We start from the raw sequence: 27,192 nt of genomic DNA on the forward strand, positions 1-27,192 counted from the left end.
CAATGCGCGCGCACCTTGCAACGAAATTTTCACGGGATGAAAAAAAGAAGGCACACACAAATAAAAATTATGTATGTGTTTTCAAATCATATATTTTGGTGATTGAATTTGAATACTTGTCCATATTATTAAAATTTTGTTACTATTAATTATATAAATTGTGTTTATAAACTTTTCAAGTGTATTTTAAAGTCTATTTATATAAGTTAGGTTATGTTTCCGTGTGCATAACGATGCCAGGTTGCTTGTAAGCTTCCGTTGTCACTAGCAGGGAGTGTTTCTGGAATGTTAAGTAGTCTCCTGGCAGTTTTCATGAGTGTGTGAGGTTATGTTCCAGAATGTATAATTTATTTGCATTATAAATTAGTACATTATTATTTAATAAATAATTGTAATTAATAAATTGGAATAAAATCTAGCATATATATTAGTTATTATTATTACTTTCATTTGTCTCAATCATTTTACTAAGTTAAATAATTAATTGTATTCACATGTTTATATTAATATTTGAGATGCTAAGCAGGCTACTAGACGGTGTGCTGCTCAAGTAATTATGCTCCGGCATTTCTGAATATATTAAACCATCCCGAGGCTAAAGCCTGCCGCAGTACTTGTGTTCTTTTCAGCAGTCTCGGCACCTCGTTGGGACAACTAATACCCGAGATGTCGCGGACACGAATGCTTCATTCAGTTCAGGTTCTTAGAAGCCGGAAGCGCCCCTTGTTCGAATCTTCGCAGCCGGTTACGAGAATTTGCATGGCTGGAGTGGTTTGGGGAAACAATGGAAAACCGATATCAGCACAATCAAACAGGGATTCGCTCTGAGGGAATTTTTGTTCCTTACTCAACATTCGCCTGAAATAACAACGGTTATAGCTCGCTATTACAGAACGCTAGGTCGCTTAAGCCTATCCCACACGATGCCCATCTTCTTTATTTCATTTGCAAATAATATAATATAAGTGGTTTAGTATTTATAAACAATTACAGTGCAATTTTTAAATTAACGAGATGTATTTTTTATTGGTAGGTTAGTTTCAAAATCTAGTAATATAAAATTCAAAGGATACAAGGGTTTGCTTTAATGTAGTTTTTTATGGTATATTTATAATATTACATTAACCAGCTAATTCACAGTATTCATTGTGCTAATATAATTGTAATAGTAAAATAAATTCTACTTATTCACATATTTTATATATGTTACTTGATTACGAACTTATTTTATTATATACTTTGAGAAATTGTAACTAACAATTTTTGTAACCTAGTGAGTCAAAGAAACCCGCATAGTTCGCATAATAAACTTAAAGTGAAGGAAAACCATCTCGCTTTTTAATTTAAGCTAATAGCTGTGGTTTTATATGAAGTGTTAGTTAGTTTATTCTATAATAATTTATGGACAGACGTTTCCTAATAAACGTTGGAGTTTTAATTAGATAATTAGTTTTTTTAATTACTAGTAAACACATAATTTTATTTTAAATAAAAATAAATCTACCTAGAATTAATTAATAACCAATGGTCTGAGCTATATATATAATAATATTTTAACAATAAGATAAACAAAATATATTAATACATATTTACTTAAAGCACAATATGTATAATCCAGTAATTTGTTTTTTAAAAAAAAATCGTGGGCTGTATCAATACGCTACCGAGACTTGCATACTTCTAGGTGGAGACTGTAATGCATTTTTATTACGTATTTTAAAACTTGCGATTACTTCTTTCTACGATTATTTTAGTTTACCAAATATGTTCCAGGGTAGTTTTACAATTCTAAAGTTTCATTTGACTTACCATTACATTGGTTAGGTCTCCTAATGTTTACAAACGGGACTATATAAGGGTTTATACAGGAGTGCAACAACTAAATTTCCAAAAGGGGGGGGGGGGGAGCAATATACCTTTTTATAAAGAATCATCGATCCCCCTATTGAAGCGGAGGTTTTGGGGGTCCTCCCCCGGGAAAATTGTATTTCAAGGTGGAAAATGGTGCTATTTAAGCAGTTTTATTATCTAAAAATTGATTACACAGCACTTTCTTTGCCCCCGTTTGCCCCCACTTCAAGGTTTCAGAAGGGGGGGGGGCAAAATACCCTTGCCCCCCCCCCTGTTGTTGCGCCCCTGGGTTTATATGTTACACATGGGTCCGCAATCTTGTCGACTTCTGCTCGTGGGAACAGCAAAAAAAAAAATAGAACACGTTCTATTGCGGTTTTGACTAAGACTTCGGGTGCTGAAATATTATCTACACGAGAGCAGGCGCGCTAACAGAAAATAGGTATGAAAACTGCTATGGAAAATGGGTATCGTGTTGTTCTGGCTTAAGCATTCGTAAGACCGTACGCTCTGACTATGCGCTAGTGAGCTTGGAGCCTTCGTTCGGAGTTGCTAACGCTGCATGTGCCGTTTGGCGACCTATCACATGTGCAGATGCACAATCGCCTACCTACAGCCTAGTGCTGTAAAGTACGTGCTTCAGTTGATGTCCACACACAGCACGCGCGCGCACGCACATGTAAAAACGGAAATAACGTGTCTAAAAAATAAAATAAGTATAGCACTTGCACAGGAATTACGTATGTTTACCCCCAAACAACCGTGAAAATGAAAGAAAAAGAAGTTCGTTAAATTGTAGGCGTGAGTGTTGGCAGCCTGGTTATTGCAAAAAAAAAAGTTAAAAATTTCAGTATTTCTTTATAATCGCAGCTTTAAATTGCCGTTATAGAATATTATAGCTAAAAAATACTAAATTTTCTTATTTAATATTGATATTACTATTTTTCATACACTAGCATATTTATTTGGTTTACATTTGTACAAATATCCTTAATACGATTAAATATTACAGAATGTTTCTCTTTAACTACTGCATAAACCTTTAAGTAAAAATCATTGAATACTTTTCCTCTTTTTAATGAATCGGTTGCTTCACTTATTCAGTCATTAAATGTTCAACCTGGGGGAACCAAAATCTCAAGGTCGTATGTGATGAAAAACGTTGCTGAAAATATATATTTTAATATTACATGGCATTATTAGCATTGAAATTTTGGTTATAAAACATAAAATTCATATTTTTTCATGGTAAAACTTAATGTCAATGCTAGTGACTGAACCTTTTTCTGAATTGATTGATTCATTAATATTTAAAAACTTCATTTTTGAATGGTTTAACTTTCATAAAATAAATGTGTACAGTTTGGTAAAAGTTATCGTCTAGGAGCTCGGTTGAGACTGAAATTAATAAAAAAAATATTATATCACCACCTCTACTCTGTGTTGCATGTAAGTCGTCAGTCAAACTGTCTTTGACTGTGAACATAAACACAAAATTGGTTTTACTGACGTGAAATGGAACTAAATACAAGTGTTCGTAAAAGTTGTCGGAAACGGTAACGCAATAGTATTCGTCCACTTGTTGACTGTGTTGAATCATGTATGTAGAATCGAGGCAGAGACTATCGAGTGCACTGATTCAGTGTTACTTGAGTGTGCGAGTAAGCAGCCATCTGCAGGGTAGAATGGGCAATACAAGAGAACGAAACAATGTTGAAAGGGAACGAACTATCCAACTACACATGGACGGAAAGTCACAGCGCAAGATTGTTGAAACTACAGGAATTCCACATACAACAGTAGCTAGTATTATCCAGAGATATGAAACAGGGTTGGCTGATTTAAACCACGGTTTCAACCATGGTTTAAATAAAGTGGTTTTTATAAACAAATGTATTTTTAAATAGCATTTCTAAGTAAATTTTAATGGAAGGTCTAATTCCACTCTAATTAGAACAATAGTGTGCTCATTAATGTTTCTTGTGATTTACATTAATGTTTATCATTTAAATTATCTGTATAAGTAGTAAATTATACCCAGCTAATACTCTAAAATTAAATTAAGTAGTAAATTGTAGTCAAAAGTGTAACAAAGAGGAAATATATAAATTTATTATTTCAAAAAATTCCGTTTTTGTGGGAATTCCTGACTACTGTAAATCCCTTTCTGTGGGAAACACCCATTCTTTGGAGAATTCCTCTTCCTGTGGAGAAATACCCTTTCCGTGTTAAATCTTAATAATATGTGCAGTTTTGCTGGACTTCAATTCTTTGATGTTATAACTTTTCCGGTTCAACATAAGTGGCAGAAAGCAAGTTGTATTGTTTTCATTTTAACATGCTGAGGACTAAAATGACTAATGTAATAATAAAACCTGGTTTAAACAAAAAAATTGGTTGTCTGTAAAGTCGGTTTACGGACGATAGTTAAACTTGATAACGTCATAACAAAACATTGATGAAATGATTGCATACTTTTATGAATAAAATTGAATCATTTTTATTGAATTATCACTATTTTGTATGGATACAAAGAAGGAGTGAAATGAAATCTACAGTTTAATTGATAAATTTACTTTAATTTGCACTCATTAATTCAAATATGTTTATTACTTTAACGAACAGATTATTTTAACTGTAACTTTTATACATGTTTTTTATTTAACTTCTTCCAATCTGTGTTATTCTGTTAAGGATAGGAAAAGTAGGAAACGAATGGGAGTGTTTCAAGTTTAATGTGCCTCGAAAAAGTCAAATTGATGGTTGTTCCAATCGAGTGGAAGAGAGATAGATGCGGCGCTAACGTACAATGAGCGTAACGGTACACAGCGTAACGGGACAATGTGCGTAACGGGACACTTTTTCGTGCGTGCAGACGGCGTTCATCGATTTATTAGACGACGTCACGTCATAAATGTTTTTTTCCAACCCTGATATGAAACAAGTTCGTTTGTGATTAATAAACCAAGAAGCGGACAACCAAGGAAGCTGACTCGATGAGCTTTGTGCGGTCGGTGCAGCAAAACCTTCACGCTTATGGCCCTGCGCTTGGATCTGATGCAGAAGGTGCTACGGGGCACATAAGACGGGTGTTATACACAGCTGGACCAGTGGGACGCATACGCCGGAAGAAGCCCTTTTCTAAGCAAAGAAAACCAGAAAAAGAGGCCTTCTTTTGCAAAACATGACGTTCGCGGTTATAGAGGTAGGTGCTTTTTACTAATGAATGCAAATTCTGATTATTTGGTTCATCGGACAAACAACGTGTCTGGAGAAAGAACAAAGAGCTTCAGTGTTCATTGTAAGAACGTCTGCATCAAGTATGGCGGCGGAAGCATAATGGTTAGGGAAGTATGTTTGCAGCTGGGACAGGTAACTATCACGTAATAACTGCAACTATCGATAAAAACGGTGTATATGTATATATTAAACGTAGAACCTCGTGCCCATTATTTTCAGCAAAATTATGATCCGAAGCATACCGCTGGGGTTGTCAAGAAATTGCTTTTTTACAATAAACGTCACGTCCTACAAACACCTCCCCCGTAGCCACACTTAAACCCTATTGAGCAATTGCGGGCTATAATAAAATAGATACTAAGAAAAAAAGCGGATTACAAGTAAAGAAAACCTTAAATTGGGGTTTTCTAATGAATGGAGTAAAATAAGCCCAAACATCACACAAAACTTGTAGAATTTATGCCAAAAAGACTAAGCAGTGATAATTTCAAAATGAATTTGCTGTGTGTAACTATGAACTGCTGGGCGAGTACTTAAGCATCGTCCTTTTCTGCAAGAATTTCAATTTTTTTGTGTGTTTGTTTTCAGAACTATTTAATTAGTATATATGTATGTTTGTATATATATACATACATACATACATACATACATACATACATACATAGAAATCCGTGCTATATATTTATAAAAATACATTTCATACTAAACTCATTCACAGATTCACGACATTCACAGATTCATACAAGGCATAAACAAAACTTACACATGAAACTGGTGAAATATGCCATCACATCTAGTACAGTACATTTTAAAGGATGAAAACTATTCAGTTACACATAATATTAAGGAAATAAAGAATTCTCAACAATTCAAACTGTGTTTTTGACTTTCCACTGAAAAAAAAATACTACTTCACAGCATACTATCTAAATAGGCCAACTTAACTCCTCTCTTTATACTTTTTTTAATAAAACTACACTTTTTTTTTACCTTTCTCAATGCTTTTTTTATGTGTACAATATTACGTAGGTATCAACTTATCTTGCACAATTTTTATTTCGTCTGTATTACTTTTTTGCCTTAATATGTGTAGAACATATAAATATAACTATATTGCTGTTTGAATTTTGTCTGTATACTTGTATCTACGTTTATCTTTAGAGGCTGTATTGCTTTTTTTTTCATTTTCATGTCTGCCCTTTTTTATTTTTATATTTTGACGTGCCCTATATCATTCTGTGAAAACATTGGTACGATCAAATTGACGTAAATGAAAAAAAATAATAATAATAAATACTGTTGCTTTTATTGTCAGCGGTCAGTGGACGAATAATTTTGCGACTAACTGTATATTTCTTACATTTTGCGTGACTAGCTGCCAAAGTTACATTTTAAACGTTTTTGTGCAGTACCGAAAAGGAGAATTAAGTAGATTACTGAACTGTAACTTTTTAGACTATAATAGTTGTTTTTCCCTAGTGTTCTGTTTGTATGCGTTTATTTTCTATACACAGCGTGTATTTCCTTTAGTTTCTTCTGTGGTTGATCTGCCAACTAGAGGCACACGCAATTTGAAATGCGTGGTATGGGTGGGGGGGGGGGGGTTACCACTCCCATCCCGAAATCCTAACAAATCTAACTTTCTCACCAACAAATGGAAGTAATTTGACAGCAAATAGCGGGTAAAGTTGTTCTACCCCTCCCCTTTTCCCCTCCGCGAAATAAAATTATGCGTACGCTCTAGATTGCCGACGCTAGTTTCGTGTAGTGGCTTTTGGCGTAACTTAGTTTCGTGTAACAGCGTTTGGCCCGAGTGAGTTCGCTGTGATGTCGTGCCGTGTACGGGCGCGCCACGACCTATTTCGCGCGCGAGGCCGGTCTATTTGCGTGCCTCCGCGCCTCGGCCAAGACCGCTCCGCGCGGAGCTAATTCCGGACGCGCGCCGCGGGGCAGCTGCCACCTGCGTCACCCGGCCGGCCCAGCACGTGCACTGCGTTGTTGTGTACGTGTGTTTCTGGGTGCCCTGTTCGCTGTCTACTTTCACACATTAACATTCCCTAGGGCCTTGCAACTCTATCTCAGTTGAATCAAATACTGTAGAGGGAGAATACAGGACAGCTCGCTCGTTTTCGCGAGAAACCGACGGTGCTGCGCTCTCGCGGCTCGGCGTGATGACTATCCCTAGCTGCCGCGACCACGGCCGCGCCATACGAAAACCTCAGAAACTAAACTCGCTCAAGTACAAAGAGTAACCGTCAGAATTGAAAGGAATTATTATTAAATACTTTTTTTTTAAAATTCTATTGCCTTATAGAACGTAAAAATTTTCCCCAAGTCAAAATATTTCTTTTAGAAAAACATACTATCGTGAGTTGTAATATTTCCCACTTCCCGCTTTCATTGTTAACTAAATATGCCTTATTTCTTGGTTTGTTGATATTATAGTGATTTTATGCTTTGTTTTATTCTTCTTATTTTCACGCAATTCCTTTTCAGATAATGTATTTCCTCGCAAAAGCATCGTTTACACCTTTTATAAAACAATTGATTATGACATTAAAATATTTGTTTTACGATGAATGTGGGAGAACCCGGAGTAAAGAAAACAAAAAAGCAAAAAAAGTCATGCACATGTAAATTGTATGGAATATCTAGCATAGCAGTGGTTATAAGGTATGATCGGGGAAAATAAACTTCTTGCTACCTATTTAGGTACAGCTGGATAAAATTTTACAAGCATATTCGTCTCTTGTATATTATTTGCCTTTTTCATTTACAATGGAAGTGAATCTTGTAAAACTTGTTCTAGCTCTGGTACCATTGTAATAATGCATTTATTTAAATATTATTATTTTAAAGTAACGAGGTATTAATACATATTTAATATTTATGGTAGTTTAAGATAGTGCAATTGTAAGTTCTAATTTAAGGATTATATTGTTTATTTACATTGTGTCAAACGCTATGTACTTCTACATATTTATGTCATACTGAAATTATTATGTATTTTTTCATCTCCCTTTAATTTTCAATATTATTTAAATTTCCATATTATTTAATTTCATAATATCGTGCTCAAATCTCTGTTAACTGTACATATAATTATTATATACGTATTATACACTATATGAACAACTGTACTCATTATATTGCACATATTCATAAAAAAAACTTTTAACCAATAGGCTTTTGAACGATAGCAAATCGATAGTATTTAGTGGCTAAAAAATTTGGATAATTTAATTAATTCATTAGATGATTCCCTAAATGAACGATGATTAGCAATGTAATGCCTTGAAAATTTTTACTTCAATTTCCCTTGAAAATATGCTGTTCATTGTTAACTATTTTTTACATCGAAAGCAACTAACTTTTCAGCAAATAAATTTACTTCTACATGGCCGCCAAGAATACGAGGGTCAACACAATTTTTTTCAAAAGAATCTGTTGATTATACTAGGTGCAATGACGAGTTGATTTTAATACATTTTAGGTTTGGAATGCATGGCCGTGGGTGCTGTTATCACGCCGAGCCGCTAGGTAGCAGCGCTGACGCTCTTCGCCCGCGCGGCTGTGCTATTAGTATAGAGCTGTCCTGTATTCTCCCTCTACAGTATTTGGTTGAATCCATGCGTAACATGTTTGAACAACTACTAATAGGACGTTAAGTTTCGAAACGACAGTCCGTCCAGGCTTGTCTGAATACTTTTGAAAATTAATATTTGGAATACCGGCAAAACTTTGCGTTTATGTTATTCGTTTGCTTTTCGATGATAAATATTTTTTTATACTATAACTATTAGTGAACAGACCAAAAAAAAACTGGAAATTCAATAAACGTTCATGCAAATACACGTATTTTGTTTTTTCAGTATAGTACCTTTGAATTGTAATAACTATGAAAGAATGTGACCATGAGTAGGGCTCGGTCCAGAGATCCAAAGATTACTGAGCTTGAACGCTAACCATTCGAAAATCGTCATCTCGCGCTCAGTTACCATACATACACCGGCACATATTATACGCGTAAAACTTATCTTGCTGTTTTCTCGGAAACGCCCAAGTAGTACGCGTTACTACTTGCACATTATGTTGTCCCAACGGACTACTAAAAGTGTACAAAGTTTGAATAAAATCCGTTCCCCGAACGTCGTAGTTTCCCCTTTGTTAAGTTGCAGCGGTAACACAACCTGGCCACTGAGATATGTTTCTTTTGGCTTATTAACATAGATTACAATTTTGTTTAAAAGTACTGAATTTATAGGCGTGACAGTTAGATATTTGCATGTGTTCGACGTATGCATATATACGTCACCAGGCGCATAGATTTAATCAGGGCTACGCTTGTAGATCATTTTCAGTTTGGTTTTTGGAAAGTATGAAAAGTAAGGCTCGGCTTCACCCGCCATTTTGAGTTATTACATTTCAATGTATATAGTTTTATATAAGACCATTTCTCCGGATTTTTCACTGTACCGTGTGTTCCAAGACCCAACGTCAAGCTGAGAACACTTGGGTAGGCAAAATAATTAAGGTTCTAAACAAAAAAAAAAGTCTTTATTTTTGAGTTATAGGCGTTTTTTTTTTACCCTCTACAAAATTATTTGATACAGTGAATACACATTTTTGATATGCAATCATGAATAACCCTACTATGGATAAAATTCAAAATAGAATCAAACATGCTATAATTAGGGAAAAATAATTCTTTGCACGACTTGTGCGGCAACAATTTTTAATCGGGTGTATTGGCTATTAATAGTGTAAAAAAATACTATACGGACTTAACTTGTTATTTTAAATGGATAATTTCTTAATTAACTTGCTGAGTTAGCATAATAATAACTTTTTTACAGTATTAATAGTAAAGGTTACCCGAGTAGTATATTAAAAGTATTTCCTGCGCCTGGCTCCTGGGTGTGGTGTGTGTGGTGGCGGTTTCTGCTGCCTTGAAACCTACATCTCCGATGAAGAGACAACGGCCATCTTGGATGACCGTGACCTTGAACATGACCTTTGACCTCAGTAGCCATCTTGAATTTATCCATCTTGAAATCCCCGAACGTTGCAATTTTCGTTACGGACGCCATCTTAGGTGTGAATGACGTCATCGTTGCACTTTTCGTTATGGTCGCCATCTTAAGTTCTGATGCCACGTCCGCCATCTTGGATCTGACATAGCTACTTTTTTCTATTCTGACGACACAGTCCCCATATTGCTGTAGGTCGCCATCTTGGATGGCATCACGACCGTCATTTTTTTTTTCTGTTCTGCTGGAGGTCACCGTCTTGGATGCCAGCATCTTTGTTTCTGTTGTATGGAGAGTGTAAGCATAGCTCTGTCTCATGCACATAAGGTTGATGCTCCATTACCTGCCAATGTTTTTGTGGCCCTTATGGATATATTACATTTTATTTATATTACAAAATGCATTGGAACCGTGGTGATTGAAACCACGACAGCTTGGACCTCTGGGTTGTAAAAATACGCCTTTGACCGCAAGACAATCGAGACATTTACCAGACTGAGAATTAAATAAGGTATATTAAAAACACATCTTCGGACTTTTAAGTTTTTTTAATCTGAAGGAATAATATCGCTTGCTAGAGGATGTTGCCGCCATCTTTATTTTGAATACTTGCTACCAGAAATGCTAGTAAAAAACATCGCCTGCTAGACGGCGCAGCTGCCATCTTGTTTTCAATAATTGATAAAAGGCGTGCTAGTATCACATAGTTAACATGCCATCTGCTAGAGTGGGCTACTGCCATGTTGATTTAATTTTTACCCGCTAAATGCCAATCACGATACTGTCATGGCATCCACCATCTTGTTGGCTGTCTTGGCAGATATCTTGAAAAGCTGTAAATATTTAGCTAGAAATTCGGAAAAAATTCTAAAATTAATCAAAAAATCGCTGATTATAATTATTTACTTGGTCGATTACAGTGCTTGGTTCGATTCTTGACTGATGCAAAAAAATGTTAATTTTAAGTTTAAAAAAACACTTATTCGATCAGATATGGTGAATAATCCTAAAAGAGGCAAGACATTTCTTATCTGTTAGCCTCCAGTAAGACACTAGTGATATTATGGCCGTTATCTTGTAAATTCGTAATTATTGACCTAAAAATTCGGGGGAAATAATTCCAAAATTTATCAAAAAATCTCTTCTTAAAATTTGATTGATTCAATTGAGTTCTGTCTTCCGTCCGATCCCTGATCGATGCAAAAAGGTAATTTTTAGGAAAAAAAAAATATTTATTATTATCATTAAGTGACAGGTTCGAGAAATAATACATTACAAATAAAAATTTATTATGTAAATTCTACAAGTATCTACAAACAAGGAAATAACTAGTGTTTCAATACTTTTGCAGTCATTTTAGAAGGAAAAAGGAGTTATTTTGCATGTGTTTTCAGGGCAGTTCTACATGACAGTCGGTTAACCAAGCACATCCAGTTTGTGGTTAGGTACATAAAGTCAGTAGCCAAAATGCGTTATTTTTTCTACATAGCATACGTTTCGAACAGGTCGTGTAAGATTTCAAATGTATAGACCAGGCGTCTCCGAACCACTACAGACTTGACGATGCACAATCAACGAAAAGGACGAACATGCTCTAAGTGTTCCAAAGCATCAAATGTTCCATGCCCCAACTGCTCCAATGCTCCAACTTCCGAGTGTTCCAATTGCTCCAAAGCTCCAAATGCCCCAAAGCTCTAAAGTTTTAAATGCTCCAAGTGCTCTAATGATCCAAGTGCTCAAATGCTCTATTTGCTCCAAGTACTCTAATACTCAAATTGTTCCAAGTGCTCCAAGTGCTCCATTTGCTCCAACTACATTTATTTATTTATTTATTTATTTATTTATTTATTTATTTATAGTTACGTTCCGTCGACCATGAATGAGCAATTGCTCAATGGTGTAGAACATGTCAGTATATACAATACAATACAAAATAAAAAATAAATCCATAACATAGTAAGATAAAAGTTATAAACAATATCATGATTATATACACATATCACAATTAAAGGGATAGAGCATACATGTATTGTACACATATAATATTAAGGTGTCCGTACACAAAGATATTTTATACATAAACACACAAATATACACATAACATAACTATTATATATATATACATACATATATATATATATACATATATATATACAATTCAGATGTTAACACACAAGTTATGATTATCAATACAATTTAAAAATTCATCAACAGAATAAAATGTTTTTGAGATGAGATATTCTTTTAATTTATATTTAAAATTTTTACTTTTACTTTTACATAGTTGTTTTAAAGTTAATGGAAGATTATTAAATAACTTCAAAGCAGTATTATATATGCCTTTCTGCTGTAAAGTAGTTCTTGCCCGAGTTATATGCAAGTCATCACATTTTTTAGTTTCGTATGGATGTATTGCTGAATTTGGCTTAAAAATATTCAGATTTTTATTTAAAAACACTAAAACTGAAAAGATATATTGACTTGGCAATGGGAGAATACATAGTTTATTAAAAAGTGGTTTGCATGAATCTCTTTGCTTGCTATTACAAATAATCCTTATGGCTTTTTTTTTGTATTATAAAGACTTTAATAGCTTCCGAGCTATTTCCCCATGAAATTATACCATATTGCATTAGTGAGTGAAAATACCCGAAGTACATTAATTTCATAACCTCAACATCAACTTTCCCAACCATACAGCGAAGAGCAAAACATGCAGATGTTAGTTTATTACTTAATACCTCTATGTTCTTTTTCCAATTTATTTTTTCATCAATTATTAATCCCAGAAATTTCGCATAATGAGACTGATGTAGATTTTTATTTAAACAAGAAATATTAATATCTTCATACATTTGGTTTCTTGTTATGAAGTTAACAAAATTTGTTTTATCAAAATTTAAAGTTAATTTATTAGACTTAAACCAAGAAATCATTAGTTTGAGTACATTTTCAGATTCCTCAATTAACTGGGTGCGAGACAGATTTTGTATTATGATACTAGTATCATCTGCAAACAGAACAGCAGAAGCTCTTACATCAAGCATATGTGGTAAGTCATTAACATAAAAAAGAAAGAGCAAGGGACCTAATACCGATCCTTGAGGCACACCATGCTCTATACATCCTGAGCGAGAGACAAACTTTTTATTGGAACAGGTATCCACTAACATTACACTTTGTTGTCTGTAGTATAAATATGAGATTAGAAGTTTTTGAAGCTGACCAACAATACCATAAAAATCCAATTTTTTAATCAATATACTATGATTGACACAGTCAAAGGCTTTTGCTAGGTCACAAAATATACTAACTACATGAAGTTTATTATCTAATGCTGTTTGGATAGTATTTACAAGGTTGAATATAGCTTCATCAATAGATTTTTTCTTCCTAAAGCCAAACTGTGATGATGTTAATATTTGATATTGGTCTAAGTGATCAAGTAATCTCCTATAGATGACTTTTTCAAGGATCTTAGAAAATGTAGTCAATAACGAAATTGGCCTATAGTTTTCGATATTAGTTTTCTCACCTTTCTTATGTAATGGAATAATTACAGCGTATTTCATCCTATCAGGGAAGGTACCTGTAATTAAACAGATATTGCAAATTAAACTGAGAGGCTTAGATAATTGATCAGAACACTGCTTGATTATTTCACTACTAAGCTCATCATAACCATGAGAAGTTTTTGATTTCATGTTTTTTATGATTAAACTTATTTCATGAGGAGTTACAAGGGATTCCATCTGATTTCAATTGCATTTTTATCGAACTTTCCCCGATTGCTGGAATTACTTTATTATTACTCTTCATTTTGCTAGTCATTGGTGATGATTTGTACATCTTTAAGTTAGAAGTTGTGTTGCGAGAACTCAGTCTTAGTTATAAATCATATTTCGTGATAAAACAATCACTTTTTAATTCAACATATAATTTATTTTTCAATTTTATACACATGCAAATAAAACAAGTCATTGTATGTAGCCGGCTTTCCTCAGTTCTTTAAGTATGGTGGGTACTTCGTTGAGGTGTGAATAGTTCCTGCCCTAAGCAAAGCCACCAGTCTCAGACGATTAACCAATATTTTATGATCCTCCCATGATGCGTAATCAATCTCTTCTGCTGCTGTCATCTTCCCTGTGTGTATATTATTAATATTTTTTTAAATCTCTGAGGTCTTCCGTTTTAACACCGCTCTCAAGGAAACTTTCGTTATCGTGTCGTCAGAATCGAAAAAAGTATCTGTGATGTCAAATCCAGATGGTGGATGTGGCTTCAGAATTCAGAATGGATTCCGTAACGAAAAATGCAACGATGCTGTCATAACACATCTAAGCTGGCGTCAGTAACGAAAATTGCAACTTTCGGGGATTGGGACATTCGATTTCAAGATGGCGACTGAGGTCAAAGGTCAGTGTCACATACATTCAAGATGGCTGCCATGACGTCATTGGATATGTAGGCTTCAAGGCAGCAGAAACCCCGCCACCACATACCCACACACCACCCAGGACCCAGGCGATCAATGTGAACTAATATGCTTGAAGTGCAGAGGAGGAATTAGTTCTCCGGCATCCAATTTCGTTGGAATTTTTTGCTCGGGCATTTCACATTACGAGTGCGGACAAGCTTCGACCTCAATTGGAAACAAATGAAACTCGCCCGGGCCTCGTGGGTGTAGCGTGCCTACGGATGCAGAACGAGCTAAGAGTACTGCGTACAGCGCCGGTATGTAGGTACGTCGCTGTAGGAAAAAAACGCCAATTGCTTTCTCTTCAACTGTGGTGGTGAATTCCTAAGCCCAAGTGTGAGAAATTAAGGTTTGTGCAATATGTTTAAGTTTTTTGGTGTTTTTAAAAATATTTTTCTGGTAGTGTTCTGCAAAAAACAAACGAAATAATCAGCTTTAAAGCAAAGTCAATGCACAAGTTGTTGTTTTGCTATGGTTACATTTACGTGGGAAAAAAAGTCCGTTTTCCACCGTTTTGTTTTTCGGTAAAAGTGCTTGATGATTGGTGAAGCGAACGTGTCACGTGTTTGCAGCCACGGTAGATGTTGGCCACAAAAATTCGCTACTGCGCTCTATACATCTGCATACATATAGTTGCTGGCTTGAACAGTTGTTTTAGTAGCTTAAGAGTGTCTTTTATTTTTTCTTTAAGCTGTGTTAAAGATGCTTTATTATTTCATATAATGTTGGAATGGCCGAGTGAATTGAGAGACTTGGTTGTCCACACAGGCTTAGGTGGTCGTATCCTAAATTATTTTTCTTCTAATATTTGGGGTTTTTGCACATTATTTTAAATAAATTCATAATATAGCCACAATTAATTGTTTATAAAAGGCTTTTTTCTAATAATCAAGTCCTTATTTTATGTTTTTTGTGAACTGAATGGCAAAATTTTATGTCAGTCCTAGCATATATACTGAATGCATGAAATCTTGTATACAGTTTTGGATTAACCGTTCTCGTGTAGCGCTTGTCTTTAAACAATTTATTTTTAGCATATCATTCATAAATCAATAACAATTAGGTTTTCCCAAAATCACAGAAACCTCAGTTTTTCAAGGTTTTGGGGAACCTAATTTTTATTGATTTATGGATGGTATACTAAAAATAAAGTGTATGACGACGAAGTCTACGTACGAACGGTTAATCCAAAACTGAATACCACATGATTCCATTCGTTTAATACATGCTAGGGCTGGCATAAAAATTTTTCCTTCACGTTCATAAAACCCATTAAATAAGGACTTGTTTAGTTAAAAAAAAATTTTACAATGATAAATGGTAATATTATAAATTTATTAAAAATCTTGCGCCAAAACACGAAATATTAGAAGAAAAGTAATGTAGGACACTGCCACCTTAAAGCGACGGGACCTTCAAGGTCACGCGGGCTCCGCGCGCGTCAGAGAGCGAGTGACGTCGTCTTTCGTCGCGCGACCCTCGCCAGTGGCCCAGCCTCTCTGATTCCTCACTGTGGGCCGTGGCCGATTCCGTCCTCGTACGATTTCAACCACGTACCACCTATTCATGATAGGTCTGAATTTCACCCCAACAGACTTTGGATAAAATTTAATAAATATTCCAACTTTAAATTATATGTCAGCCCTGTGTTATTTAATATGAAATCTTCATGCTCATCTCGACAAAACACGTTGAAAACCTCTATACGACTTGTGGTCTAAAGTGCTTCACAATTCTGGAATACGTCTTTGAAGTTGGAGCTGAACAACATTTCTATTGTAAATAATCCTATATAAAGTATTTAAGATAGAACACACTGCGCCTGGATTATGTTTAATAGAATGAAGTTCTACAACCACCACGAATTTTGTGACTTTAAGAAAATTATTTCAGAAAAACAATTGTTACTAACACCTTTAATTTCCAAATATTTTTGTGGCGTGGTTTTACCCCTAATTATTTCAATGTAATAATTTTTCTGCAGGCACAAAGTTCGCGGTGGTTGTAGAAATTGATTCAATTAAATATAATGCAGACACTCAGTGTTCCATCTTAAATACTGGCTCTTACTATTAACAACAATAAACGTTGTTCAGCCTCAACTTCAAAGATGTATGTACCAGACTTGGTAAACACTTTAGACCATAAGTCATGTAGGTATACCGGTTTTCAGCTTATTTTGTCGTGATGAACCTGAAGCCTCAATTTGTCGGTCGAATTCTGACTTACTCGATATATAATACATTCGTTGCGAAACAAAGAAAAATTTCAAGCTAAATGTACCGTGATGAAATATTTATGATGCTATATTTCGTAAATGGTCAATTTCTTGGAGATTGGCAATCCCTTCCTACTTCTTAAACATTCTCTAAATCCGGCTCATTGTTAAGGTTCACTAGTTATCTTAAAAATCGTAGTTTTTTTTTTTTTTTGTTTCTGTTGAAAACTGTAATTCTGCATATTATAAAGCTAGGTAAGGAGTTCCTCAAGGTGGAACTCTTTATCACCTTTATTATTCAATATTTTCATTGATTATATCTCCCTAGCTCTTAACTACTCTTTTGGTGTTCTGTTTGTAGATGATATGAAAATTTATTGAAAAATTACTTCTTCGAATGACTGCTTATTACTTCAATTAGATATTAATGAAATTGATAATTGGTGTAATACAAATCTTGTAGCTCTTAACAAAGAAAACAACTAAAATTATTTCCTTCACATGAAAATATGTACCAATCAAACATGACTACTATGTAGATAACACTCTTATTATAAAAACCTCCTCTTTAAAAGACTTGGGAATTATTTTAGGCTAAAAATTATTTTTTTTCACGACCATGTAGATTTTATAATCTCAGGGAATGCTTCTCCTCATTAAATACATTACATTCCAAGATAGTTTTGATGTAAGCTTTTGGACATACGCCATTCTGCGACAGTCGCACCTGTGTTTTCGTACCATGTGCGTCTCTGCCTGAGGACGGGAGCAGATAGCAGTTCCCGAAACGTCGCTTGTTTCTGTTTTGGAAAACTATTGTGTTTGTTTCGTCTTTTCGTTTTGTCGTGTTTTTGTCTCGTTTCAATTGTTGTGCTGAATTTTTTTGGGTTCAATATTTTTGTGCTGTCATCATTTGTGGGGTTTTTTTCATTCTCTTCTTTTTTGGAAAACTATTGTGTTTGTTTCGTATTTTCGTTTTGTCGTGTTTTTGTCTCGTTTCAACTGTTGTGCTGAATTTTTTTGGGTTCAATATTTTTGTGCTGTCATCATTTGTGGGGGGTTTTTCGTTCGGTTAGTCCATTTTTCTTTGTTTTCCTTTCTTTCTTGACCATATTCCCCGTATGGAATATTATGTGGTGTTTATATCCTATTGACAACAGCAATTTTTTGCTTAATTTGTGTTTTTGTTTTTGTCTTTTGGGCTTTGTGTAGTTTTCTTCTTCAGACATACATGAGCTTAGCAATGGCGTATGTCCAAAAGCTTACATCAAGTCATGCACTCCCATTGCACAAATCTTTCAAAGATAATACCATGATAATTTGTTGATTTTATTTTAACACTATACCTTCCTTTAATAACATCAATACTGGACTATTACTCTATAATCTGGAATAATATTAACTTAACCAATAATAAAATTGAAAATATTAGAATAAACTAATCAAATTGATTACTTATAAACAATTTCTTCATCCTAATTTATCATCTCTCTGTGATGGACAGATTTACTTGTATTCACTCTTTGTAAATTATTCTTATAATTCGAAAATTAATCGTGAATACCTTTTGGATTACACTGGCTTAAGAGTTCTTATGTTTTACAGCCGTCTGACTTAATATTTTTGTACTTAAGTAGAAATAATAATATTTTATATAGACTCATAACAAAATATAATAATCTTGAAGTTCTCACAAAATAAACAGGAAACTTTATTTTATTCTTTTCTATATCTTTACATTATTTATCTCTCAGATGACAATATTGTCTTTTAAACACTTTTCATTTAATTAATTATATATGTGTGTCTGCCCATTGTTTGTTTTGTCTATCGTGTACAACCTTTAAACTCGCTTAGAGTGTTGTGCATGTAACAATATATATAAAATAAATAATAATAGTTAGAAGAAAACAAACATTGCTACTGATACAGGTTTTGTGTGATGTTAATGTTGTGTGTATGCTTATTTTAATGTTTTGAAATACATTTAAAACTTTACTTTATTTAACTATAGCAGATTTTTTTTGTTGATGTTACTGATATAAATGATCCGTGATATGGGTTAGCATTAAGTGGCAAAGATGAAAAAAAAATCAACAATTTGAATCTCATCATGAAACTGCAAAACAACATAAATGTGAAATTTTATGTTCTAAGCTTGGGAAAAATCTCTAACTAGCATTTTGCTAAATATGGTCGTAATTTCTTGCATCAGAAACTGCATGCTGTAAAATTAGTTTTACGTGTTCTGTGAGTTCAGGCACGAAGTATATGCCTCTGGTGTCCTGCTGACACTGTTATTAAGTGGCTTGGGACAAGTGTTTTTGACAGTTGAGATAAAATAAATTGCCTTAAGGTGGCACACTTGCAACCACAATCGCCAAGCACCCAGTATTGTCTCTGATATCCTTGGTGCTAACAATATATAAAACCCTAATTCATTCATCCCATGACGACCACCACAATGATCCATTAAGCCACCAAGTGGTGTACACGTTTGACTGTAGCAGGTTTTATTTGTTAAAGCATTACGCTCGTGATGAGGGCCACAAATTTGATCCCAGCACTGAGTAGGTAAGAGGTTCAGACTTCTCTATAATCTCGAAGGTCCCATCAGCTTCAGCCCTGTGGATAATCATGTGACATGATAACCTCATAAAGAAACACATATAATGCAATCATCTCTGAAAATCATTTATTGAGGTTGCGTTGAGATTTTTACACCATTGGCATTATATTCCAATACAAAGTTTGGTCAAAATAACATCATCTCAAATAAAAATAAATAATAATCTTTGCTCACTATAATAATCTTGGGAGCAAGCAATGTGATTTGTCAGTCAAGTGACCTTGGTCATGAATTTCCACATTCCAGACAAATGATTTAGAACTTACTAAATATATACTTTTCCTGTTTTTTGACCTCAGTGTGCTGGCCAGTAACTAAAGCCAAGCTGTTAGCCAGCTATTAGAAACTAAGTAGATTTCAAAGTTTTTTTAAACCCAATATTTGGAGATTGCCGTGCTCACTCAGCTACAGGCTGCAAGTAGTTGATGTGACACAACTGACGAATGGACGACTTGGTTAACATTATTTTACTATATTATAAAAACATTAACATGTATTAGTAACTGTGATGGTGTTGTCGGGGTGTTTAGAACCTTTTCGTATATTGAGATGAGATGAGCTGAGGGCAAGCTGGAGTGGATGCTAATAGTAGAAGGTTGAAAAATGTTGGGTGGTGTCAGTTTGAAAAAAAATGTTGCACCTCAAAGTATGCTAGATGCTGTGGGGTCGTAATGCTTGGCCTAAATGACTGTCAGAAAAGGATCTACTCCGTTGGAAGACATGATAAGTGGAAGCTACAAACTGTGGATGAGAACGTGGTTGTGTGTGGTCCAGAATGAATAGTGGCTATCGCTTCACATCATTGGACAGTTGAGATAAATTACGAGTGTTCTATTTTTATCTTACCTCTTTCTAGATTGTTGAAATTTCTTTCAGCATACCCTAAAAGTTTAGTAAATGTAATGAAAGCAGCTGTTGCCATATTTTTAGTGAAAAATTGTTTTTTTTGTCATTATTTATGAATTCAAAATTTTGATGTGTTGAACTGATCAAGTTTTTGTTAGTTTAGCTTGTGTGCAACTGGAGTGAGAGTTAAATGCTTAAAGATTTGAATTGTAATGTTTTTTTTTTTTTAAATTCCAGATCAGAGCCTCGAAATTCTTTGTCAAACGATGCAGTGGAAGAAGAGGACGAAATTTTGGGGTCCGATGATGAGGAGCAGGAAGATCCACGTGACTACTGCAGAGGTATGGTGCATACTAGCACAGGACCCTTATGCTGTTGTGCATTGTTAACTAGGAGCTGAATGTGATCCTTGGTATGCTTTATGGTATCAAAGATTATCTTTATAAGAAGATTACTCAACACTTAAATTAGGCCTCTAGCTTGAAATTTTCTTGCCATAAGCAAACAACTACAAAATTAACATGTTTTACACATAATTCATGTGTGTTGTAATTCGTGACTGTAGTGGTCACACTTATTTCTTCTCACCAAGGTGATCTTGGTTCCATTCTCAGAGGATCTGGACTCGCTTGCTCTTAGCGGACGTGGTAGTGTCATTCCATCCCTGCTACACCTTTCCCCTTCACAAAACTTCCGATTCAGGCTTTGTTCTGACTGGCAGGTTTTGCTAAAACAGAGATCACATGTGGTGTGAGGTTATTAAAATAAACTACAATTACTATATGTAGCTATGGTATCATGCTTATTAATAATTGTACGGTGCATATTTCTTCCCTTGTCTTTATTCTTACGCTTGGCACTTATTTTCCTGTGACCACTAGTTCTTCACGATTTCTTTTATAATTATCAATATAAGCTGTTATTCGTTTAACCAACATAAAGCCTTCACAAGCTCATCACACACTCTCTATGATAAAAAAGTAAACAAAGACTTGGATCATACATAGTTTAGCTAGCACTCGCACACACGTCACATTCAGGAGTGTTGGGGCTGCCTGGTTGATGATAGGGCAAACAATTGTTTAGAATTTTGTGTTATTTAATGACAAATACACAACAAAGAGTCACACGTTAACAATATATGTGAGGTGTTATAAATAGAGCTGTGACGATACAAATTGGAAGAAGCCGATTTTGGCGATGGTTAGTTGAATCTGCATTTCGGCCGATTCACAACACGCTTGTTAATTTTTGGCCGATATGACTGAAAAATGAGTATCTGTCATAACCTAATAATCACCACCCTTTTCACTTTTCGTACGACTACATAACTCGCATAATTTCTTAGCTACGTGTGCCAGCCATACATATCAAACTTAAGCAACCTGTGTTTTAATAACGTTCTTGAATCTAAAACATCGTAAATAAATAAATATATCACCATCAGGGTATAGTTAGATAAGAACAAAAACTTGATATTTGTAGAGAATGCATGGCTGTCACTACAAACAGCAGAAATTACCATTGGCTTGAACTGCAAAGAAATGTTCATAATATTGTGTCGGAGACATTTTAAAATTAACTTACGTCAAGATTTATAAACTGGATTAAAAAATAGTGCATTAATGTAGTGCTTTACAAATTGACCTACTTTAAATGTTTCTTGTGCAAAGCGACCACATGAAACACATGTCCATATAAATGTTTGGTACCGTAATTTTCACCGCAGCATACATACGTTAAGTTGCTATTGGAATTCCTGTTCTTTGTTTTGTAAACATGTAGAAATTCTTGCAATCTTGCACATTTTAGTCTTTTCTAAAACTTCATATTTTGTGAATCAACATATATCATAGTTACCTATTATTAAATTATATTATTTTTATAATTTTGTATTAAATAATTAAAATTTTCAGCCTTCATTAGTAAATTCATGTTAAATTAAGCAACTAATGGGCCATCAACAAACAAATGAAAACAAGCTTTAAAAAAAAGAGAGGTTATTTTCCGTTTATAAACTAAAAACGCAGAAAGTTTGTTTTGTGACTAGACTAAACACAATTATGCTGTTGCAAATATCAGTTATAGAGAATTTAATGCAAATAAATTATTTCAGTACAACAGAAACTATGTCTTTCTACTGCAAGTTACCTGTGTGTACCCGGTACTAATGTTCCTTCTGAGAGACTTTTCAGCACATGTGGTATTTTTTGTGGTACTAAAAGACATTCATTGAAAAATTAATATTTTCATTATAAAAATTCAGGAATTTTGTAATCAGTTCTAGTTCAGTTAAATGTTTCTATATTGAGCCAATGTATGACTTTGTAAATTGTGTTGAATTGTTTATTGTAAAATGTTTAATGACAGCAAACATTAGGCAGTCACTCTATTGTTTTTGTATTTATATTACTGCTGTTTTAAAAAAAGAAATCCCATTCAGTTCATTTTAGGTTATCTCTGTTTTTAATTAACTTTTGTTTATGCAAACTAAAATATGCGTGCAGTGCATGCTTTTCTTACAATGAGACATTTTGGGTGATTAATACATTAAAAAAAAATTTATTAACCAAAATGCATTTTTCCCCTATCGGTTTGGAATCGGTGAATCGGCAATAGTTGTATCATCATATCGGCGTACCTGCATATCGGCCAAATTTTGTGAAAGGTTACAGCTCTAGTTATAAACTCATAGTTCATTGTAAATGCTCAACATGCCTGCCACCTGCTTTCGCTTGTGTATTGATACATCAGATTATGAATTGTTGCTCTCTTTCAAAGGCTCAGAATAGTTGTGAGTGGTTGTGTAGACTCTTACAGTGCAGTGGTATTGGTAGAGTTTTACACCATGCAGCTATTCACAGAGGCCCAAGGTCAAAGGACCTCTCCAAAATTAAAGTAGGCTCTGAACTTCTTGGTTACTAGCTCAGTTCTAGGACATTAGTCATGCAAAACAATGGGGAAATAGGGGGGGGGGGGAAATTGAACTAGCGATACTCTCCTTGTAAGCGTGACAACTCAATCATGACCACTTAGGAGGTGAAGCATTGTTTCATTGGGAATGTTCGTTGCATAAGAATATATTTAGAATCCCGCACAGATAGAATAAATAGGATGGAGGTTAGGCAAACATGTTAACACATTAACATTATTGAAAAAACATGAACCAAGGATTTATTAATATTTATTCTCATTTTGTTGTGAAAATCAAAATTTTTAGATTTAAACACAGTAGAAAAATATATACCACTAAATTTGTACTTTGGCACTTATCTCAAACACCAAATGTTTCTGATTATTGGTTTACTATTGGAAGTAATGTTTTTAATAAAGTTTTAATTTCAGTGATTGATTTGTAATAAAGTAAAGTTAAATGGTTGTAATGTTTTGAATATATATCTTTATCTGGCATGGATAGGTATACAAACAAATTTCAACACAGAACTTTTGCTGTATATCCTATTTGAACTGGTATAGACTAGTTATCATCCTCTGTGGTACAGTTGGCTGAAGTGCCAATCAACATTGGTGAAAGAGGTTCTAGGTGTGAATCCTAGGTAAGGCATGACTGTACTTGTAAACTATTTTCTAATCAGTCTATCAGCATACAAGCAGGGACTTTGATAAGCCCATCAAAAATAAATAAGTAAATATAGACCATACTAGATAAGTTTTGTGAGATAGGTTAAAATAGTTATATAGAGTAGGGTGGGGCTATTTGGATCGAAATAAGAAAAAGAAAAAAAACACCACTTTTATTTTAGCTAAGACGCCATTTACCGCGTGAGAGCTTGTGAGTGGAGTAGTAAATGGAAGTGCTAGAAGGTTTAACTCAATATCTGTAATGTATCTCATGTGATATCAATTCAAAATTTGTGAGGTAAGTATTTCCTGTGAAGAAATGGCATTGATGTAGTTTCCTATGTTTGTTATTTAAGATCTTACGGGAAAAATAATTGAAACTCTGTGCATGTTGTGTTTGTATAGCAGTCTGCAAAGAACACTTCGTCGTTCTATATGAAATCTAGCGACATCTGTTGCTTGGTTTCGGAACTATTTGAAGTTTTGAACTTTGTATCCCGTGGGGCTATTTGAACCATTTCTGGCGGGGCTATTTGAATCACACTGGAACTTTCCTTCGTTTACGTTTAAATTCCCTTCAGCAATTTTTGACAATACACTTCCTAGCGACCATGACAATGGAACTGAATTACAAAATGAGGAATCATCAGTAATGCCAACTTCATCAGCCAATTTATCTGCGCAACAATTTTATGAAAACAAAAAATCTTCAATTGCAACCACATCCTTTTCTGTAGTACTGCCAACACCAGAAAAAGGAAAAAAAGAAGAAAATATTGACCAGAGCAAAGGGATCAGCGTGTCTTATAACATCTCCGGAACACATTGAAAAAACAAGAACGAAAAAGAAATTATTTTTTAATAAATCAGCACAGACAAGAAACAAGCCATGTTCTATCGAACAGTTTCATAGAAAACAGAAGCGACAGCGCAGAATGAGGAAACAAAGTGAGAGAGAGAGCTCTACGAGCTCCAAAGAAATTTTGTCAGAAACATCAGATGAAGAAAATACACCATGTGGCTTCTGTGGTGTTATATATTTGGAAGAAAAGTCACAGAGTAAAGGTGACTGGATAAGTTGCCAAAAGTGCTGCATATGGTTCCATGAAATTTGTGTTGGTCCTAATGGGGGAAAAAAAATTCTTTGTGGTAAACGTGTTTGATGATTTTGAGAACTGTTTTAGACTTTATTATTGTTTTAATACGTGCACTATTAGGCAGCAAATTACGTGATCCAAATAGCCCCTTGTGCAGTCCAAATAGCCCCACGATTTTTGGATGGTCATGTTGGAGTAGTGCTGTAGTTAATAATTTTTTACCAGGAAATGACTTGACTAAAAATTTTGAAGTTGATTTCATATTATGCAAAAATTGTAACATTTATGTACGTAATTTTTTGTATTTGATCGGATACAATGTTGAATTATTATTAAGCTTTAAACTTGAAATGATTCAAATAGCCCCACCTTACCCTATACTACTTCACTATAATTTGTCTTATTTACTACTCCTGTAATTAATTTTTGTAAATTTTATTCTAGCATATTTTTCTAAAATAGCAACATTGACAAATATAATTTATGTTAAAAAATAAAAATAAACTATTTTCTTTTACACGTACCTTTACTCTTATAATTATAATTTTGAAGAGAACAGCAAAAGCTCAACTGACTTAGTGCCTGTCCTTGGCAGTGTTTCAAATACAACAAAAAATTCCACAATTTCATTTCTACATAACTTTTGTTATATAGATATAATAATAACACATGTGTTATAAGTTTTGTCTTTTTAAATTACCCTAGTTTAGTTGTGTATTGTATAATAATTTTGAAACATATAGTACCTTGTATTATGAATTTTAGTTTGAACAGCAGCTCTGAAATGACAAGCATTCTCTTTAACTTTTTAATTATAAGTCCTGGATTTATATAATCACATTTTTATAACTGTATTTGTTATTTGATGTTATTTCCTTCCTCCAGGTGGATACCATCCCGTGAGGATAGGTGATTTGTTCCACAATCGTTATCATGTTGTTCGAAAACTTGGTTGGGGTCACTTTTCTACAGTGTGGCTATGTTGGGACCTTGGGTAAGTAATGAGCATTGAATGTTTTGTATTTCATTAGACTAATTTATTTAAAAATTATATTGTTTAATTAACAAGGAATGGTAACAGTAACATTTTTAAGATAAGTGACTTAAACAGAATTTGTAAATCTGTTTCCTAATCAGATAACAAGCTATTATTGTCCTTATATTGCTACAGTTTTTGACAAAATTTTTATGTTATTTTTAGTTGGATTTTCATGTCTGCTATTTATTTGTCTTACCTTACATTCTAGTTTAATGCTTTAATGAGAGGTTAACTCAAATAACTCAAATATGTTAACATATTTAACCTGAATGATTTTTTTTTATTCTTGTAATACCTACACAAGACCTAAATGAGATTTTACATGGATAGGGAGCGGATTCTTTGGTTTCAAGTGAAGAAATACTTAATGTTAGTGTTACAGGCCAACAGTATTTTTTTCTTAATTATGTATATCTTTGCCTCTATTATGTTGCACAAATTAAATCAACTTTTATAAGGATAAGAGTGTTTGTTTATTGCTGAATACTTATTGATGGTATTTCAATGCTGTAGGCAATTTGGCAAGTTATTTAAAGGGACAGTTGGTATATTTTAACATTAAATGGTTTGGGAATTAATTAATTCTGTTATGTTTGGCAATAGGAAATGAGATGGGGGTGAATTATCTTCAATATAGGTGGAATTGTGCATTGTATATGGTTGTAGGTGGGTACGCTAAAATGGAATCTTGGAAGCTTCCAAGGCTGCTTGCTGGCCTGATGTTCTATGGGAGTTTTTGTAGTTCAAAGTTCAGATTTTTATTAATGCTGAATTTTCTGTGGAAGGTTTCCCACTAGGTGGAAAACTTATCAGGACTATTCTAGATCCTAATACCATAACAATACTGATTAGATCACCAAAATGGCTTTGCTTACGTCATTACCACCTCTACTTTCGTATGGGAAAAGCACGGGAATATGGTGGTTTTGGGCGGGGAACTATATACAAACTATTTTTCACGCATTTAATTTTTTTAATATTATATTATTCCGGTATTGTAAACTAGAATATAATCCTCCCGCTCTATTCTATTTTGCGATACCGATTTTTCATTATGAATAAAATTATTCTGTAGACCTTATAACTTATGGCAGTATCGGGAAAATTAGCAGAATGTCCAATTTATTATAAAATTTAATTTTACTGAAAAATAAAAGTTTGCGTGAAAAGTGGTAAATTATGA

General features: G+C 34.1%; 1 protein-coding gene across 4 annotated transcripts in view; it reads left to right on the plus strand.

Annotated features, from left to right (window-relative positions):
- LOC134529196 (SRSF protein kinase 3-like) overlaps nucleotides 1-27,192 on the plus strand; it is a 270,468-nt gene that overhangs the window by 185,149 nt on the left and 58,127 nt on the right. For all 4 annotated transcript variants that reach the window (XM_063363043.1, XM_063363045.1, XM_063363044.1 and 1 more), the window contains 2 exons: nucleotides 20,529-20,632; nucleotides 25,856-25,964. In XM_063363043.1, coding sequence (XP_063219113.1) covers nucleotides 20,529-20,632; nucleotides 25,856-25,964 — 213 coding nt within the window. The remainder of the gene's footprint in view (nucleotides 1-20,528; nucleotides 20,633-25,855; nucleotides 25,965-27,192) is intronic.

This window comes from Bacillus rossius, chromosome 2 (genome assembly GCF_032445375.1).
Source record: "Bacillus rossius redtenbacheri isolate Brsri chromosome 2, Brsri_v3, whole genome shotgun sequence".
NCBI classification, from domain to species: domain Eukaryota; kingdom Metazoa; phylum Arthropoda; class Insecta; order Phasmatodea; family Bacillidae; genus Bacillus; species Bacillus rossius.